This window comes from Bubalus bubalis, chromosome 7 (assembly GCF_019923935.1).
Source record: "Bubalus bubalis isolate 160015118507 breed Murrah chromosome 7, NDDB_SH_1, whole genome shotgun sequence".
Classification (NCBI taxonomy): Eukaryota; Metazoa; Chordata; class Mammalia; order Artiodactyla; family Bovidae; genus Bubalus; species Bubalus bubalis.
In genome coordinates, this window is record NC_059163.1 from 58,231,301 (window position 1) to 58,249,753 (window position 18,453).

The 18,453-nt window shown below is 39.8% G+C and overlaps 2 protein-coding genes across 10 annotated transcripts in view; one reads left to right on the forward strand and one right to left on the reverse strand.

Annotated features, from left to right (window-relative positions):
• Positions 1–15,874, reverse strand: part of N4BP2 (NEDD4 binding protein 2) — a 69,496-nt gene extending 53,622 nt beyond the window's left edge. For 2 of the 9 annotated variants that reach the window (XM_044945965.1, XM_044945964.1), the window contains exons 1-4: positions 12,658–12,786; positions 11,029–11,092; positions 2,711–2,793; positions 828–877 (exon numbers count right to left, since the gene is read on the reverse strand). Coding sequence is in view for 4 of the 9 variants with exons in the window: in XM_044945962.1 (XP_044801897.1) it covers positions 538–763 (226 nt within the window). In the remaining 5 variants the exon portion in view is untranslated. Of the gene's footprint in view, positions 1–537; positions 878–2,078; positions 2,218–2,710; positions 2,794–11,028; positions 11,093–12,657; positions 12,787–15,737 lie in introns of those variants that run through there. The other 7 variants (XM_044945963.1, XM_044945968.1, XM_044945962.1 and 4 more) reach the window with 6 other exon arrangements.
• Positions 15,164–16,261, forward strand: LOC123334368 (collagen alpha-1(II) chain). Its single transcript, XM_044945515.1, has 2 exons — positions 15,164–15,241; positions 15,308–16,261. The coding sequence occupies exons 1-2, from the start codon at positions 15,164–15,166 to the stop codon at positions 16,259–16,261; spliced, it is 1,032 nt and encodes a 343-aa protein (XP_044801450.1).
• Positions 16,262–18,453: the final 2,192 nt, after the last annotated feature.

Genomic DNA, 18,453 nt, shown 5'->3' on the forward strand with positions numbered 1-18,453 from the left:
TACAACAACAGTTTTTTAAATCCCTCTCTTCATAGAGTACTCCAGGTCAAGGGCTCTCAACTGGGAATGATTTTGCCCCCCAGGGAACATAAGATGATATACAGAGGTATTTTTAATTGTTACAACTACAGGGGTGGGGCAGGGGATGTGCCACTGGGATCTAATGGGTACAGGCCAGAGATGTTGCTGAACATCCTATGATGCCCAGGAAAGACACTCACAACAAAGAATTATCTGGTCCAAAATGTCAATAGTGCCAACCTTTTCGAGAGGGAAGATAAAAAGAAATAAAACATAAAAGATGAAATCTACACATACATCTTATACCCAGAACTATACATTTCTTGAAAGAAGAACGATGTTTTATTCTTTATATCCCTCATAATACTAAACTTAGTACCTTACCCACAGCAGATTTTCAAAAAGTAATGATCAAAATAGAAATAACGTAGTCATTTTCTATATTACTACTGGTCATGACATAGTACATAAAACCTTTTTATAAAATGCAAAGGGTTCAAACTAAACTTTTCTCACCTTTGAAATCACATTCAGAAAGCATCAAATACACTACATCAGGATCCAGATCAGAAAACATCTCTGAGACACTGGTGAAGAGTTCTTCCTGATCAACCTTTGTCTCATACATGGAAGGAAGAGTAGTGGTTGGCTCCTCATGACTAGTAACACTGGATACAACTTCCTTAGAGTGTGTGGTCTTCCGAAAAGGATTTCCCCCAAGATTTTTCCTTCTCCTTGGCATTCTGACTTCCAAAACTAAAATGTTTCCCTTTTCTTATTTAAGATGTTTGATATTTAAGTCATACCTCAAAGAAAATAGGGTTAAATATCTTGCACAATCCAGTAGTAAAAGGACCTAAAATAGAAAGCAAGTTGAAACACTCAGACTATAGTTATAGTTCCAGATCTAAAATTGGAATGACATCTTTATTTAACTCTAAGAAAGTACCATCAACTCTAGTGGGCAGCAAAGCCCAAGAGCAGTCAAACAATTTCCCTCTCCAAAATATTCAAGTTTTTCAGGATTGAACATGTTAAAAATTAAGATATTAACAAATGTAATACAGTTTCAGAATGGTGAGTACACTACTTTAGCACAATTACTTCATTTAAAAAAACACCACCACAGTATTCATAATGAGGATGCCTAATGAACACCTATTTGGATGTCTAATAGGCATCATAAACATCACATGTCCAAAACGGAGCTCCTTATCACATACTTCACACTTGTTCTTCCTAGTCTTTCCCATCTCAAGGCAACTCTATCCTTCCAACTGCTCAGGTCAAAAATCTTGGAATAATTCTTGACTCCTCTCATCCCACATCCAATTAGTAAGCCAATTTTGTCAATGCAACCCTCATAATGTATCCAGAATATGATCATTCCTCACCATTTCCATGGCTACCACAGCCTTGCCTGGATTAGTATAAAAGTCCCTTAACCTCCTTGCTTCCATCCTTGCCCCTTCAGTCTACTGAGCACAGCAACTACAGTGACTCAGTTAAACCACAGGTCAGATCACACCTCTCTTCTGCTAAACTATCCACCAGCTTCCCATTACACTCAGGATAAAAATCAGAACCCTTAAAATGGCCTATAGTGAAGTGAAGTCACTCAGTCGTGTCCAACTCTTTCTGACCCCATAGACTGTAGCCTATCAGGCTCCTTCCTCCATCCATGGGATTTTCCAGGCAAGAGTGCTGGAGTGGATTGCCATTTCCTTCTCCAGGGGATCTTCCCGACCCAGGAATCGAACCCGGGTCTCCCGCATTGCAGGCAGACGCTTTACCGTCTGAGCCACCAGGGTACAGTCATCCCTATTCCTCTTTCCCTTGCTCATGTCACTCGAGCCATACCTTCCTTGTCCTTCAAACATCAGTCATGCTCCATCTTAGAACTTTTATATTTGGTCCCTTCTACCTAAACTACTGTTATCCCAGGTATCTAAAAGATGTATTTCTTATCATTACTCAATTGTTACCTTCTCAGGAAGTCAGTTGTCCAACACCACTTACCCTTCTTTTCTTACTTGAATTCTCTCCATAAAACTTACCTTCTAAAATAGTATATGTGTTTCATCCACTTGTTTTATTTATTACCCATATTCCAGCAAAATGTAAGCTCCACAAGGGCAAGGACTCATAGATCTGGAGAACTCTGACAATCTATTTGCTTTCTCCTCTTGGATCTATCTAATGAACAATTCAAATGTAACATTATCTAAAACCAACTGATATTTTCTCTGAAACCTGCTCTAAACATTTGGTCTGGCTATAGTCATCCTCCGTCTGTATTCCTGTCTCCTAAATGGTCTCCCTGTTTCTATACCTCTTGTCCCCTACAGTCTATTTTCAATGTACCAGCCAAAACGATCTTCATACAACATAAGTCAGAATGAGTCACAGTATGCTTTAAATTCTCAACTGGCTCTCCATATCACTCAGAGTGAAAGCTAAATTTCTTACTATGGTCCACTTCCACTTTTGGCCTTTAATATACTTTTTCCCAAGATATTTGCATTGCTAACTCTTTCACCCCTCCAAATCTCTGTTGAAGTACCACATTCAATGATTTCTTCCTTGATTATCTAATTTGAAGTCATATTCCCCATTTTTTCTTTCCCAATCTCCCTTTTCTGTTAACCACCCATTGCCCTTAACACCTTCTACATTCCATAAAATTTACCTTTTAATTAAATTTATTGTGTCATAGCTCTCTCCATCTTCCAGGACTGCAATGTCAATATGGCAGCCACCAGCCACATGTGCCTATTTAAATTTAAATTAGTTAAAATTAAGTAAAATTACATTTTATATATATTTATCAGATAAAGTAGATTTTAGAGCAAAAAAAAAAAAAAATCCGCAAAGATAGAGAACACTATATAAAGGATCAATCTGACAAGAATTCAGAGCAACCCTAAATGTGTAGGCACCAAACAGAGCTACTAAATTAAGTGAAACAAAAATTGACAAAACTGAAAGGAGAAATAGACAAGCTTATAATTATAGTTAGAGACTTCAACACCCCTCTCTCAATAAGAGTAAACAGACATAAGATCAGCAAGGATACAGAAGAACTCAGTAACACCATCATTTAAGGATCTAATCAACACTTACACACTCCATTCAACAACAGCAGAATGCATATCCTTTTCAAGAACCCAAATAACATATACCAAAATAGACCATATCCTAGACTATAAAACAAACCTCAACAAACTTGAAAGAACTGAAATCATATAAAGTATGTTCTCTGACCACAATGAAATCAAACTCAAAATCAATAACAAAAAGATAATACAAAAATCTCCAAACACTTGGAACATAAGTAATATACTAAATAATCTATGGGTCAAAGAGGAAGTCTCAAGGAAAATTTTAAAATACACAAAAATGAATGAAAATGAAAATATACCATATCAAAATTTGTAAGACACAGCTAAAGCAGCAATTGCAAAAATTTATAGCAAATTTATAACTATAAATTCATACACTAGAAAAGACGAAAAGTCTCAAATCAATAATTTAACTTTCCACTACAAGAACCTAGAAAAAGAACAGCAAAATAAACCCAAAGCCAGTAGAAGGAAGAGAATAATAAAGAGCAAAGGAGAAATGAATAAAACTGTAAAGAGAAAAACAATAGCTCTAGACTCTGCAAACATCAAAAAACTAAGAGAATACTATGAACCAGTGTACATACAGAAGTCTGACATCTTATATGAAATATTTATTTCTCAAAAAACACAAATTATCATAACTCACCCAACAGGAAATAGATAAAAGCCCTATGATTTTTAATGAAATTTAATTCCCAATTTACAAATTCCCCAAAAAAGAAATTTCAGGCCTAAATACCTTCAATGGATAAGTCTATCATATATAGTCTCTTTCAAAAATAGAAGGAACACTTCTTAATTCATTTTATCAAGTCAGTACTGTTACCCTGATACCAAAATCAGACAAAGCAGTACCAGAAAAAAAAAAAAAAAACTACAAACCAATATCCTTCATGAATACAGACATAAAAATCCTTAGAAAATATTACAAACAGAAATCAGCGATTTATTTTAAAAGAATTATACACCATTATTAAATGAGGTTTATCCTAGAGATACAAGGTTTCAATATTCAAAAATCAGTATAACCCATTATATTAATAGGCTAATGAAGAAAACTTTAGTGGCATGAATAAATGAAGGAAAAAAGTGACAAAATTCAATACCCATTCATGATAAAAACTACCCAAAAAATAGGAATATATGAGAACTTCCTCAAAACCCTACAGATTACATTTCATTTAATAGTAAAATACTATATGTTTTCACCCTAAGATTGAGAACAAAGCAAGGATGTCCACTCTCACCACTCTTATGAAATATAACGCTGGAAGTTCTAGCCTATGAAGTAAAGGAAGGAAAGGAAATAAAAGATACAAAGATTCAAAAGGAAAAAATAAAACTTTTCCATTTGTAGATGACACAGCTATCTATGTGTAAAATCCCAAGGAATCAATAAAATCTCCAACATGAGTTCAGCAAAGGATACAAGATAAATACACAAAAGCAACTGTATTTATATATCCTACCAATGAATACATGAACATTGTAATTAAAAATACAATATTATTCACAAATGCTCATATAATGAAATATTCTGAATAAACCTAACAAAATTTTTGAAAAAGTAGATAAATGGATTTATGAGCTGTTAGACTCAATATAGTAAAGATGTCAATTTTTCTCAAATTGACATATAGGTTTAGCACAATTCCTATCAAAACCCCAGGAAGATTTTTTGTGGATATGGACAAGATTATTCCTAAATTTAAATGGAAAGACAAAGGAACTAGAATAGTTCAAACAATTTTGAAAGAGTAAAAGGATTCTGTTGATTCCATTTTAAGACTTACTATAAAGCTACACTTATCAAAACTGTATGGTATCAGTGGAGGGACAGGCACACAGATCTGACAACACATTATAGATTAGCAAACAGAAGACACCAACATGAATATGCCCAATTGACATATGACAAAAATGAAAAAGCAATTCAATGGAAAAGATATAACCTTTCAACAAATGGAACTGGAACAAATAGACACCCATAGATAGAAAAAGAAAAACCTTGGCCTAAGTCTCACACTTTATTAAAAAAAAAACTCAAAATGGATCAAGGACTTAAATCCATAGTACTATAAAACTTCTAGGAAAAAAAAGAAAATCTTAAGGATCTAGGGCTAGGCAAAAACACCAAAAGTATGCTCCATAAAAGGAAAAACTGATTAAACTATACTTTATCCAAACTTAAAACTTTTACTCTGTGAATAATCTTGTTAAGAGTATAAAAAGAAAAATGACAGGCTGAAAGAAAATATTTGCATACCATGTATCTGACAAAGGACTAGTATCCAAAATATATAAACAAACTTTATCAAAATTCAAAGTAAAAACAAACAAAAACCAAGTAATTCAACTAGAAAGTGGGGGCAGGGGCAGATTTCACCAAAAGGATATACAGACGGCACACAGGTACAAAAAGAATTTCAACATCATTAGCCATTAAGTAAATGCAATTTAAAACTACAATGAGATATTATAATACTTACACATCTGTTAGGTTGGCAAATATAAATAATAATGACAATAGGAAATCCTGGCAAGGATACAGAGAAATAGGATGGCTCATATGCTGCTGATAGGAATGTAAAATGAAAAAACCACTCTGGACAGCAGTCTGGCAGTTTCTTAAACTAAATCTGGAACTACCACACAATTAAGTAATTGCACTTATGGACATTTCTAAGAGATGGAAAATTAGGTCTACCCAAAAAGCTGTACATAAATATTTGTAGCAGCTTTATTCATTATAATCAGAAACCAGAAAACAATTCAGATGTCCTTCAACGGGTACACAGTTAAACACACTATGTCACTTCCATCCCAAGAAGTTAATAGTCAGCAATAAACAGAAACCTACTATTGGCACACAAGACCTGGATGAAACTGCAGATAATTAGGCTGAGTAAAAAAAGCCCATCCAAAGGCTATGTACTGCATGATCCCCATTTGCTTAACATTCTTGAAATGACAGAAATACAGAAATAGAGAAGATTAACAGTTGCCAAAGGTTGAGGAGGAGGAAGGAAGAGGGAGTAGTGGATGTGGCTATGAAAAGGAAATTTTAAGGATTTTTGTGGTGATGGAAATGTCCTATATCTTGACTGTATTAATATCAATACCCTGGTTGAGATGCCATAAGGCATTTTGCACATGTTTCTTTCATTGGGGGAACTGGATGAAGAGCACAAATTTCTCTGTATTATTTATTACAACTGCATGTGACTCTCAGTTCAGTAGCTCAGTCGCATCTGACTCTTGGTGATCCCATGGACTGCAGCGCAACTGGCTTCCCTGCCCATCACCAATTACCGGAGTTTGCTCAAACTCATGTCCATCACGTCGGTGATGCCATCCAACCATCTCATCTTCTGTCGTCCCCTTCTCCTCCTGCCTTCAATCTTTCCCAGGATCAGGGTCTCTTCAAATGAGTCAGTTCTTCACATTAGGTGGCCAAAGTACTGAAGTTTCAGCTTCAGCATCAGTCCTTCCGATGAATGTTCAAGACTGATTTCCTTTAGGACTGTGGTATGATCTCCTTGTAGTTCAAGGGACTCTCAAGAGGCTTCTCCAACACCACAGTTCAAAAGCATCAATTCTTTGGTGCTCAACTTTTTTTATAGTCCAACTCTCACATCCATACATGACTACTGGAAAAACAATAGCTTTGACTAGGTGGACCTTTGTTGGCAAAGTAACGTCTCTGCTTTTTAATATGCTGTCTAGGTTGGTCATAGCTTTTCTTCCAAGGAGTAAGCATCTTTTAATTTCATGGCTGCAGTCACCATCTGCAGTGATTTTGGAGCCCAAAAAAATAAAGTCTCTGTTTCCATTGTTTCCCCATCTAATTGCCATGAAGTGATGGAACCAGATGCCATGATCTTAGTTTTCTGAATATTGAACTTTAAGCCAACTTTTTCACTCTCCTCTTTCACTTTCATCAAGAGGCTCTTTAATTCCTCTTCACTTTCTGCCATAAGGGTGGTGTCATCTGCATAGCTGAGGTTATTGATATTTCTCCCAGCAATCTTGATTTCAGCTTGTTTTTCATCCAGCCCCACATTTCTCATGATGTACTCTGCATATAAGTTAAATAAGCAGGGTGACAATATACAGCCTTGATGTATTCCTTTCCCGATTTGGAACCAGTCTGTTGTTTCATGTCCAGTTCTAACTGTTGCTTCCTGACCTACATACAGATTTCTCAGGAGGCAGGGAAGGTGGTCTGGTATTCCCATCTCTTTCAGAATTTTCCACAGTTTATTGTGATCCACACAGTCAAAGGCTTTGGCATTGTCAATAAAGCAGAAGGAGATGTTTTTCTGGAACTCTTGCTTTTTCGATGATCCAGCGATGTTGCCAATTTGATCTCTGGTTCCTCTGTCTTTTCTAAAACCAGCTTGAACATCTGGAAGTTCATGGTTCCCGTACTGTTGAAGCCTGGCTTAGAGAATTCTGAGCATTACTTTGCTAGCGTGTGAGATGACTGCAATTGTGCAGTAGTTTGAACAATTCTTTGGCATTGCCTTTCTTTGGGACTGGAATGAAAACTGATCTTTTCCAGTCCTGTGGCCACTGCTGAGTTTTCCAAATTTGCTGGCATATTGAGTGCAGCACTTTCACAGCATCATCTTCTAGGATTTGGAATAGCTCAACTGCAATTCGACCACCTCCACTAGCTTCGTTCGTAGTGTTGCTTCCTAAGGCCCACTTGACTTCGCACTCCAGGATGTTTGGCTCTAGGTGAGTGATCACACCATCGTGATTACCTGGGTCATGAAGATCTTTTTTATATAGTTCTTCTGTGTATTCTTATCACCTCTTCTTAATATCTTCTGCTTCTGTTAGGTCCATACCATTTCTGTCCTTTACTGTACCCATCTCTGCATGAGATATTCCCTTGGTATCTCTAATTTTCTTGAAGAGATCTCTAGTCTTTCCCATTCTATTGTTTTCCTCTATTTCTTTGCACTGATCACTGAGGAAGACTTTCTTATCTCTCCTTGCTATTCTTTGCAACTCTGCATTCAAATGGATATGTCTTTACAATCTCAAAAAGTTGTGTAAATCAACAAAAAGTTATGTGACTCTACAATCTCAAAAAGTTTAATTTTGAAAAAGAGTACGTAAAACTAAAAATTCAGTTTCTCAGTCATACTTGTTACATCTCAAGTGCTCGATAGCTACATGTGGTTAATGACTATCATATCACATGGGAACTTTTCCATAAGCACTGTTCTAGAATATAAGTTCCGTGAGGCAAATGAATATCTCATTTGAGAAAGTTAAGAAGTTTTATTCACAGAAAGTACAAACTGAATGCCATAAAGAAAAAGAAGTACTAAACACATCTAGCCACATTTAAATATAAAATACCTGTATATCAAGAAAAAAGTTAAAATATGTATAACATATAGTAACTGTTTTCAATTTCTTCCCCTTCATCCTTTCTTAAACATGATTTTGCCCTACCAGTTCTACCACTATACTAAAAACTGCTCATATCTAAATCACCAGTAACCAATGTAGATGATCAAAGTCAAAGATAAAAGGTCTAATCCACCAGGAAGATAAAGCAATTCTAAGTTTGTACTCAACTAGTAAAAGCCCTCTCTCTGTAACTATTATAACAAGGAGGTTCCCACCTCAGCCACTTCCCTGCTCCTCACACACGCATAGAGGAGAGGAAGGAGAAAGAAAAGGGAGAGAAAAAGCAGTAATAACATAAAAGATTTGAGTCATGTAAGTATAACTTGACTTAGTATCTAAATAACACCGAATCCAATAACCAGAGAATATTATTTTCAAGGTCACAGAGAATTATGCTAGAATCAATAGCAAAAATGCAACTAGAAAACCAAATTATATGAAAATTAAGAAACATACATCAATACATCAAAGACATATTCATTATGTAAATTACATATTAATACTGATTTTAAAAGAATTATTAATAACTATAAAATACTAAAAACAAATAAAAACATTATACATCCATATTTGTAAGATACAATTAAAGTCATGCATAGAAGAGCATACAAATGCATATATTTAAAAAAAAGGCTAAAAAAACAATGATCTAAAATAGATTTATTGAATTTTTATAGCTCCAGAAACTATATGCAAAATACCCTATGTACTCTGTACACCCCAATATGACTGATTGTACATAAACCGTATCCATGCCCTACTCAATGATTTCTTTCCTACCAACTACTTCCCACCACAAAGTCTCTATCCTCTCCTATCTTTAAAAATTCTAATTCTAAAAAGTTCAAATTCCTGTACTGGAAAAACTGTTTGAAATCTGATTTCTCAATGCACCCCGAATTATTAACTCAGAATTCTTAACTGAGTTAATAGGAGAATTCTTAACTCAGACTATCCAAACTCCCAGTATTTCCTAAGCAGTTTGTTTCTTAAAAGCAGTTTACATTCACTGTTTCAACTTGCCACTTCCTGTTGACTTCTTGATCCAGTGTAATCTGTCCCCTGCATCTAGTAGTTTTTCTCTGGCTGCCCTTCTCAGTTTCCATCATTGATCTCTTTTCTTCTGATCTCTTTTCTTCTGTTCGCTCTTTCAAGTATGATTGCTACCCCGGGTTCTATTCCCAACCATCTGCTCCACCACTTTTTTCCAAGTCCATCCAAACCCACTGCTTCAATACCTATGACTCCAGCTAAGAATTCTCTCCCAGCTCCAACATAGTTAACTGCTTTGAGGTAGGAGATAAGATAGGCCCTTGGGCTGGACAGCTGGTATTTGTCAAGCAGAGTAAAACTGAAACTCTGTTTCCCCCAGACAAACCAAGGATAAAAGCTACCAGCAAAAGCTGAGCTCTGTTGAAGTAAACAGATAAGATAACCACTCCTGAGTCAAGGAAAACTTCCCTGTCTGCACATGAGTAGGAAGGCTCCTTCAGGGGCTCAAAAAAGGAGAGAGCACCACCCCTTAGTAAGTGTGGACACACCCCCACAGGCCTCTGAGGTGGAATTCAACTTAGCAAAAGTTGCACACACGTGTTGGAGAAGGTCCTAGGACAGGTCAGATGGGAAAAAGGAACAAGATAATTCGCCAAAGGTAAACAAAGACCTCGAAAGACTATCCTATATAAGTGATTTAAATCACCTCTTTACTGTGCTCCTTCTCATACACTTACTCTCCCAATGTGTATTTCTGCCTTGTGTGTGTGCGCACGCTCGGTCTTACTTCAGTCTTACATCAACAAGTTTAAATTAAACAAGTGTGCTCTCCCACTTGTGGTGCTGTGTCTCTAATAATAAACTTTTATCTGTTTTTTTACAGTTTTTGCCTCCTTGAAACATTCTTGCTTTCACACAGGAACAAGAGTCAGGGCCATTTTGCCTCTAGACACCAACGTCTAGTGTTGGTGTCTAGCAGCCTAGTTTCATCCAGGCTGCTGCTACTGCTACTGCTAAGTCGCTTCAGTCGTGTCCGACTCTGTGCGACCCCACAGACGGCAGCCACCAGGCTCCCCCATCTCTGGGATTCTCCAGGCAAGAACACTGGAGTGGGTTGCCATTTCCTTCTCCAGTGCATGAAAGTATAAAATGAAAGTGAAGTCGCTCAGTCGTGTCCGACTCTTAGCAACCCCAGTGACTGCAGCCTACCAGGCTCCTCCATCCATGGATTTTCCAGGCAAGAGTACTGGAGTAGGGTGCCATTGCCTTCTCCGACAGAGCTGCTACTGCACCTTAAATATACCTCTATCTTAGCATCTGTGTACTTGTTTGCTTAGACTGCTAGTCTATAAGCATCTCACAATATGTTCTTATTTAGCAAACAAGAGCTTAATAAATATTTGTTATATGCCAGCAAAAACCAAAAAGTCAATTTAGTTCTTTAAAATATTGGACTTACCATTTCAGTAGCTTGACTACTCAGGTCCATAATACAGGGCATCTCTTTCCCATGAATAAAATATCTAGGAAAATAAATTTGAAATCAGAAGGGTGGTTAAGAGTCAGAATGAATATTCTTTGCCCAGAACTCCTTCCCCCTTACTCCACCAGGGGCCTAATTTCTGCTAACAGACCCCTGGCCAAGTAAGTAAGCACGTCACATGACTTAGGCTGAACTAGGCATATACCTCATCCCCTCAGCTGCAGGAATTGGTCAAGGGACAGGCACGTGACCAAATCTATCTAGAGCCTCTGATGGGAGTAGCTAAGTAATAAGTCTGTGCTCAGGAACCAGGTCCCAACATATGGAGAAGCATACCGGAGTAGGAGAGATGGTGCCAGTGTCACAGATGATAAGCACAGGAAGGACTGGGAATTCCCTGAGAGTCCAGTGGTTAGGACTTTGCACTTTCACTGCCAACTCTGACCATGGTCAGGGAACTAAGATCTGCATCTTTTCTGTAAAAGGACCTACATAGTATGCCTTTCCTAGTTAGAAAACTTGCATCTATCAGATAGGTCTTTCTCTTCCCTACTAGGTAAACCCCAATATTACTATTTAATTCCCTTTTAATACAGTCTACGCAAACGACATCTCTTTTCTTTCGTGGCTACAGCATGTGGGATCTTAGTTCAAGGATGTGGGATCAACCCATGCCCCCTGCAGTGGAAGGGAGAAGTCTTAGCCACTGGAAAGCCAGGGAAATTCCTCATGTCATGGTTTAAGGTAGTCAGTTTACTTCTTTCTTTTGTTACACTCTAACCAGGACACAGCGAGATGACAATGAGCAATTACAATGAGAATGTAGAATGCTAGGGAAAGTAGAGGACTGGCTTCCCAGGAGAGGCATCGCCTCTATGGAGATCTGAAAAATAAGTATGAGTTAACAAAACCAAAGGGGAGGGAAGCAGGGAGCAAAGGAAGGCATTCTAGACAGAGGAAAGCTTCTGTACTCAAGTAGATTTAACAAACTTGGCATCTTGAGAGAGAAATGAAGTAACTGAATATGACTAGTAAATTGAGGGCAAAAGGAAAAAGTGACAGGATGAAGTAGTCAACAGATGCCAGATCATGATCCTGAAAGCCAAATTAAGAAGTTCAGACTTTAACCTGAAGGCAATGAAAAGCCACACACACAAAAAAGGTTTTGAGCTGAGGAGTTAAGGGTTTAAATGTGTTAGATTACTCCAGCAACAGTGGGATAAAGTGGATGGGAAGGCAAGACTGGAAGCAGGGATAACCACTTAGGAGGCTACTGTGGCAATCCAGGTAAGAGATGATGCTGACCACTAAGTAGGGTAGTAGCCTGGGAATGGGAAAAAGATACAGATTCAAGAGAGATTAAGGAGACGGGGCTTCCCTGGCAGTCCAGTAGTTAAGACGCCAAGCCGCCACTGCAGGGAACATGAAGGTCAGGGAATGAAGATCCTGTAGGCCTCACAATGTGGCCAAAAAAAAGGAGAGATACTAAGGAGCAGGAATCCAACAGGACTCAGTGATCTAGTAGAAAATGAAAAGAAGGAAAGGAACAGCCCAGGTTTCTGCCAAGTTATTATTGGCAGTGCCTACTATTTATCAAATTCTTACCACATATGCATTATCTCTTATAATCTTCCCCTAGGAAGAAGAGGTAGTTTGTTTCATATTTTTGGTTTGAGGCTGGAAAAGGGAAGGTTGATAATCACTATAGTTTGGGATATGCTCAGTCTGAGTCACCTGTGAAATACAAATGAACATGTTATGAAGGTAGATGATAACCTGAGTCAATTTATCAAGAAACAGCTCTGGGTTGGAGACCTAAGAATTATCTACATACAGATAGTAACTGGGAGAAATATTTTTTAAGAGTAAATATCTTCTTTAACTCTGAACTTCTATTGCTGGGGACTCAGGTTCAAATCCTGGTTGGGGAACTAAGATCCCACATGCCATGCAGCAAGGTCAAAAAAAAAAAAAAGAAAAAAAATCTCCTTTATTCATGCCAATATTTATTTAATACCTATACAACTATAGCTTTGGAACTAGAATTAAGGGGGAAAAAATGAGTAAAATTCAGTGAAACTCACAGTTACTATTCGGAGGAGGTAGTTCCATATAGCAGTAAGTGGATAGTGGAAATACTACGTTAAAGGTTCAGAGGTAATATGATGAGTATGTGATTACCTCTGCTGGGGGAAGAAAGCAAAGCAAACTTTACAACATATACCACCTTAATTTTGAAGGTCAGCAAAGAGTTTAAGAGGGGTAAGACAGGGAGAACAGTGAAGACACTACAGCCAGAAGAAACAAATTCGAAGACAAAAGAAAAAAAATTTTAAAAGACCGCCTGCTTCAGAACAAAAGAAAATTAAATATTATTCATGTCAGTCTCCCAAGCTAATTCTTAAATTTAATAGAGCGAACATATTTTAAAAAAATTTTAAAGACACATGGGGGAAATTCATTCTAATACTATATCATATTAAAGTAACATTGTGAGATTAAATGATACAGCTACAAAAATCCAATAAAAGATGGAAGGATCATTATTAAAAGTTAAGAGTCCAGATATAATCCTAATGACATTTGGCTTACTCATTGTCTGGCATTGTAAATATATTAAAAAAAAAATTCAATCTCTTCTTTAATTCCTAATAAAACTACTACCACAGGCATTTAATAATGTAATCTGCTAAGATCCAATGTTTGATCTGATGAACTGAAATTCTTCCCAAGACTTACAATGTGAGTTTGCATATAAAAAGCTGAATAGAAGAAAGGCAAAGATGGTAGCTCTTTTCTAAAATTCACATTGACTTATAAATGGTTACTGCTTTGCATATCAAAAGATGCATAACCATAGATAATCATGAAGAAAACGGAGATTTTAAGAGAAAATCCTCACACAGTATTAAAAAAAAATGCCCCTTCACTGATACTATTTATTTAGCCCCTATTGTGTACAGATACTATGCCTACTTCAATAAAGAGAAAACATTCCATAACTTAAGCCCCCTTTTTCTATGAAGTCCAGTATTTAGTCCTCTTTGCTACCCCCTTCAAAGCAGCTAAAGTCAACAGGTGCACAAATTGACATTTGTTAAGTACTAAATGCTGATTTGTCCCGGGTTTTGTTTTATGCGTCTTTTTTCATGAACTAAAGTGTAGTATTCTTATGGAAAAGCAGCCATTTCTTTCCTATTCTTTTCACCATCTCCATCACCGTAGCCCCCACACCCCGCCGTCCTAGCACGGCCACTTGAATAATAAAGCTCTGGTAAAGGAACAAAAAAATGTTTATTTAATTTGACCTTGCAAAACGGGCAAAGTAAGAAAATTGAACCACGCTGATTATCAAAACACAAACACATGACGTTTACATTTCTTAACGCTTTTAAGAATTCTTTCATTGAAAATTGAAAGATGAGGGTTAAAATGAGTTACAAGAGAGAGCCAGGCGTTTGAGAGAAAAACAATGAAAATAATAAAAACAGAATGAAAAGGCTGCTGTTGAGATGAAAAAAAAAAAAAAGAAACATTTTTTTAAGTGGGGGGCCAGAGGCAGCTGCAAATCAGCCACTGTTTTCTGAGAAGCCAGGTTCATCTCCAAGATTTTCTTCTCTAAGCTCAACCAATCCCCACCTTTTCTGAGTTATCCAGTCTCCAGGCAAGCAGCGCTTCTTGATTGGCTTAAAGATGCCGAGTAGAAAAACCAGCCAATCCTGTCTTGAAGTCAGAATTGTGCTATGGAGACATTACAACCACTGCATGGCGAGAATGTGTACAAACCTGTCCGTGCCACAAATATCAGATTCTAGTTCTAAAGACTGTTGCAGAAAAGAAGATTCTTCCAAGCCAACACTGAGCGTGATCTGGCATTTACACTTTTTAAAATTACTCTCTCTTTATGAGACAGAGAGAAGAAAATTTTAAAAAAATAAAAATAAAAATACCACGTTTTAACCAAAAGAGCTTAAGGAATAAACTGCCCCGGGTCGGATGACTTACTCTACCTAAGACGGATTTTCAAAGGGACCTCTCTGGAGAGTCCGGATCACAGTAGGGCTCAAGGAGGGAGTCAGTGAGGATCAAAGTTGCCGTGGGGGAGGGTGGTATGGACGACGATCAAAGAGACACAGATACCAGTAACCGGGAATGCCTCCCTACAGTACCCAAAATCAGAACTTGCAGAGTGAGAGGCTGTTTGGATTTGAAGTGAGTAAATAAAACGGCTGTGCTAGGGCTACGTGCTCCGGAGGGTGGCCCCAAGTTCCAAGAAGGTTCCGCCTGGGAAAGCCAAAGGAGCTCGGAGGGCCGCCAGGTCAAGTCCCAACGGGAGCTAACAGGGAAGCCCCGGGGGGCGAGAGGGGTGTGTCAAGGGCCCGGAGGCCCGCTGGGGCCGGGAAGCCAGGAAAGCGGCCACTGCCTCCGCCTTCGCCCGACTTCGGGCGGCGAGCCAGGGCCCGCCTCTCACCGACGCCTCACTTCCCTTCCGCCCGGGCGACCGGGCCCGCGGGCCGGACTGGAGACCGCCGCGCCGGACCTCCACGTCCGGAGGTTGGGGTTTCCGTCCCAGCGCCTCCTGCTGCTGCCTCAGGCCCTCCGCTCGGGTTTGGGGACCCCGGGATCCCCTTCTTCCCGACCCTCAGCCCAGCCCCGCCGCTCCGCCTCCCACCCGCCGCCTTTACCTGCTCCAGAAGCAGGCGGAGGGCGTCGAGGCCGGGGCCGCGTCGTCGAGTGTGCGACGCGGCGCCGCGGGTCCGCAGCCCTTTCCCGCCGCCACCACAGCGCTCTCCGGCGCGGCGCAGGGCTGGCGAGCGCGACGGCCGCCGGGGGGAGACGCGCGGCGGGCGCCTGGCGAGGAGACACTGCCGCTCTCCGTCCGGCCGGGGAAGAGCAGCCGCACAGCAGCCAGCCGCGAGAGGGCGGGTGGGCGGCCGAATGGGGAGGGGTCTCGGAGAGCAGGGAAGGGCTGCCACGTCGCCCAGGTGGATCGCTGCTCTCCGCCTCCCCCGCCCCCGCCGGCTTCGGGCCGCGACCTCTGGTTCGTCCTCGGGCTCAGGTGGGGCGCGTCGGACCGCCCCGCCTTGGCGGCCCCGGTGACCCCGACCCGCAGGCTCCCGCCTCTCCGTCTCCCCTCAGTGAGCAGGTCCCGGCCTGGCCCATTCTGCCGTATCGGGCCCGCCCTCCCCCGCCTCGAGCGAAAGCTTGACGTGTTTCTCCCTTCCCTTGTCATGGGGTCACACGGAGGAGCAAGCCCTTTCCAATGTGTCGGGTTTTCGAGGAAGGCGTGAGTCGTTGTGAGTTAGGGAACACAGTAATAGGGGCCTGAAATTTCTGCGGAAATAAACTGCGCAATAACCACAGCCGTGCCTAAAGCCTCTTTCACTCTCTCCCAATCCCCCAAAAGCAAAAACAGAAACACAAGGTCGTACTCGCTGGTCGCGGCGGGCCCGCCAGCTCGCGGGTCCCGGCGGCAAGTTGAGAACGACCGCGAGGCGGACCAGGCGGCCTCGGCGTAGCCTAATTGGGCAGTTGACTCTGGGCGAGCGAGGCCACGGCGGCGGCTGGCGCGCGAACCCCGCCTCCGCGCGCGCCGAGCTGTCCGCGGGAGGTTTCCGGGCGCGCGGCCCGCTGCCCCTCTGCGCGCTCGGGAGTCGGACGCAGCGTGGCCGCTTTGGAGTCGGGAGACAAAGAGGTTGGCGGCGGCCGCGGCAGGGACGGAGGTCTGCCTAGTACCAACCGGCGCGGCCCATGTGCCTTCTGAACAAGCTGACGGAAGCACAAAAAAAACAGAGCTTGTTTGCAACGTAGGACCGCAGGCGCTGACCTTTGCCCTGCTTAGAGCTTCAGTTTTCAGGTGCCTAGAAAAAGCAAAGAGGTTTTCTTCGCTTTTGCGATCTCTGTGTTGTTAGACTGTCACCCAAGCCTGCTCCATTTTTTTTCCTCCTAAATTCTACCTTCCTTGGTTTCCTGCTTATGTGTTCTATCGTGAAATGTTCAGTGTTTTCAGGTACACGAATTTTTCCCCCCTTGTTTTCTGATAGTGGTGATTATCGATTTTTGCCCCACCCTCTGTTCCCTTCCCTTTGCAATTACTTTTTGTTACGTCGTCAGTGTTTTTCGTAGAGAAACGACATAGTCCCCGGACAGACATGGAAGAGACAGTCTGTCGATGTTGTTATAGTAATTGCTTTAAACTGAATGGAAATTCGGGAGGAAATGTAAGTGAATTTTTATCTTCATTTAGGTCTAATTGGAACACTTAACTAAAGAAAACATTCTAGGGGTTTTTTTTTTAGAATCTCGAAATATTTAAGCAGAGATCTAGGGATGGTCAATTTTCTAATGAAACCAACCACACTGGGAAGGATTTCTGCCCCCCTTTGTGTGATTTTTGTATTTTTGAAAAGTTTCCTTGAGCCCCTGTTTAGAAATTACAATGCAAATACCTCTGTTATTGCTTTTATTAATTTCGAAACACAAAAATGTTAACAAAGTACCCCAAATCGCAATATCTATATAACCTTAACATTATGTTGCCTCCTAACAGCCATTAAAAGAGACTAATAACAGTGTTATATGCCACTTGAGGAATGAAAGAATCCTAGTAATTATAAACTTCAAACAAATCTAGAAAGTTAATTTTGTTCATATGAAATATGTTCAGCACGATACTAAAAACTGGCATTTCTTGTTTTTTCCTTTGATCATTTTTAAGGATTTATCACATTCTTAGGTCTGAACAATAAGAAGTAAAGTATTCTTAACACTGGAAAACATATCATCACCCAGGAAAAAAGGAGGGGGGGAAGTGTTTGCTTAGTATATCAATGAAAGAAAAACATAAATAAAAGTTCTGAAAATCAGACTCTAATAAGGAACAAAGCAGTCTTTACTCAACATTCACAATGCTAGCCTTCGTTTGTGAATATTTATAAAGGTTCCCTCCTTCCTTATTGGTTTAAATTCTAAGCCAATAGGAAAAGTACAACACATCTTTTAAAGAGTGAGACATAAGCATTAGGTTAAAACATTGGATAAACGGATTGTTTATCATGCTATTCTCATTTCAGATCGTGTATCTTTTAATTCTAAAGAAGAAATTTAAGAATCTTTGAATTATTGAGTATCTTGATGTAACTTAAATAGCAAGGTGCTACTCCTGGTCACATTCTGCTCTCTGTAATCTTCCTGTTGGTTTTGTTATAATATTTAATTCTCTAAAATGCTAGGTGAATATGAAGAATGGCGAAATGCTACTGCTTAACCTTTTAGATCAATAAGATGAACCCTGGAATTTCTTTAGATGAAAGACCAGCCTGTAAGGAAATAATAAAATTTACATTTTTTTAAATTTCTCAGATTTTTGTAATAAATTTTTGTAATTTATTATAAACAAAT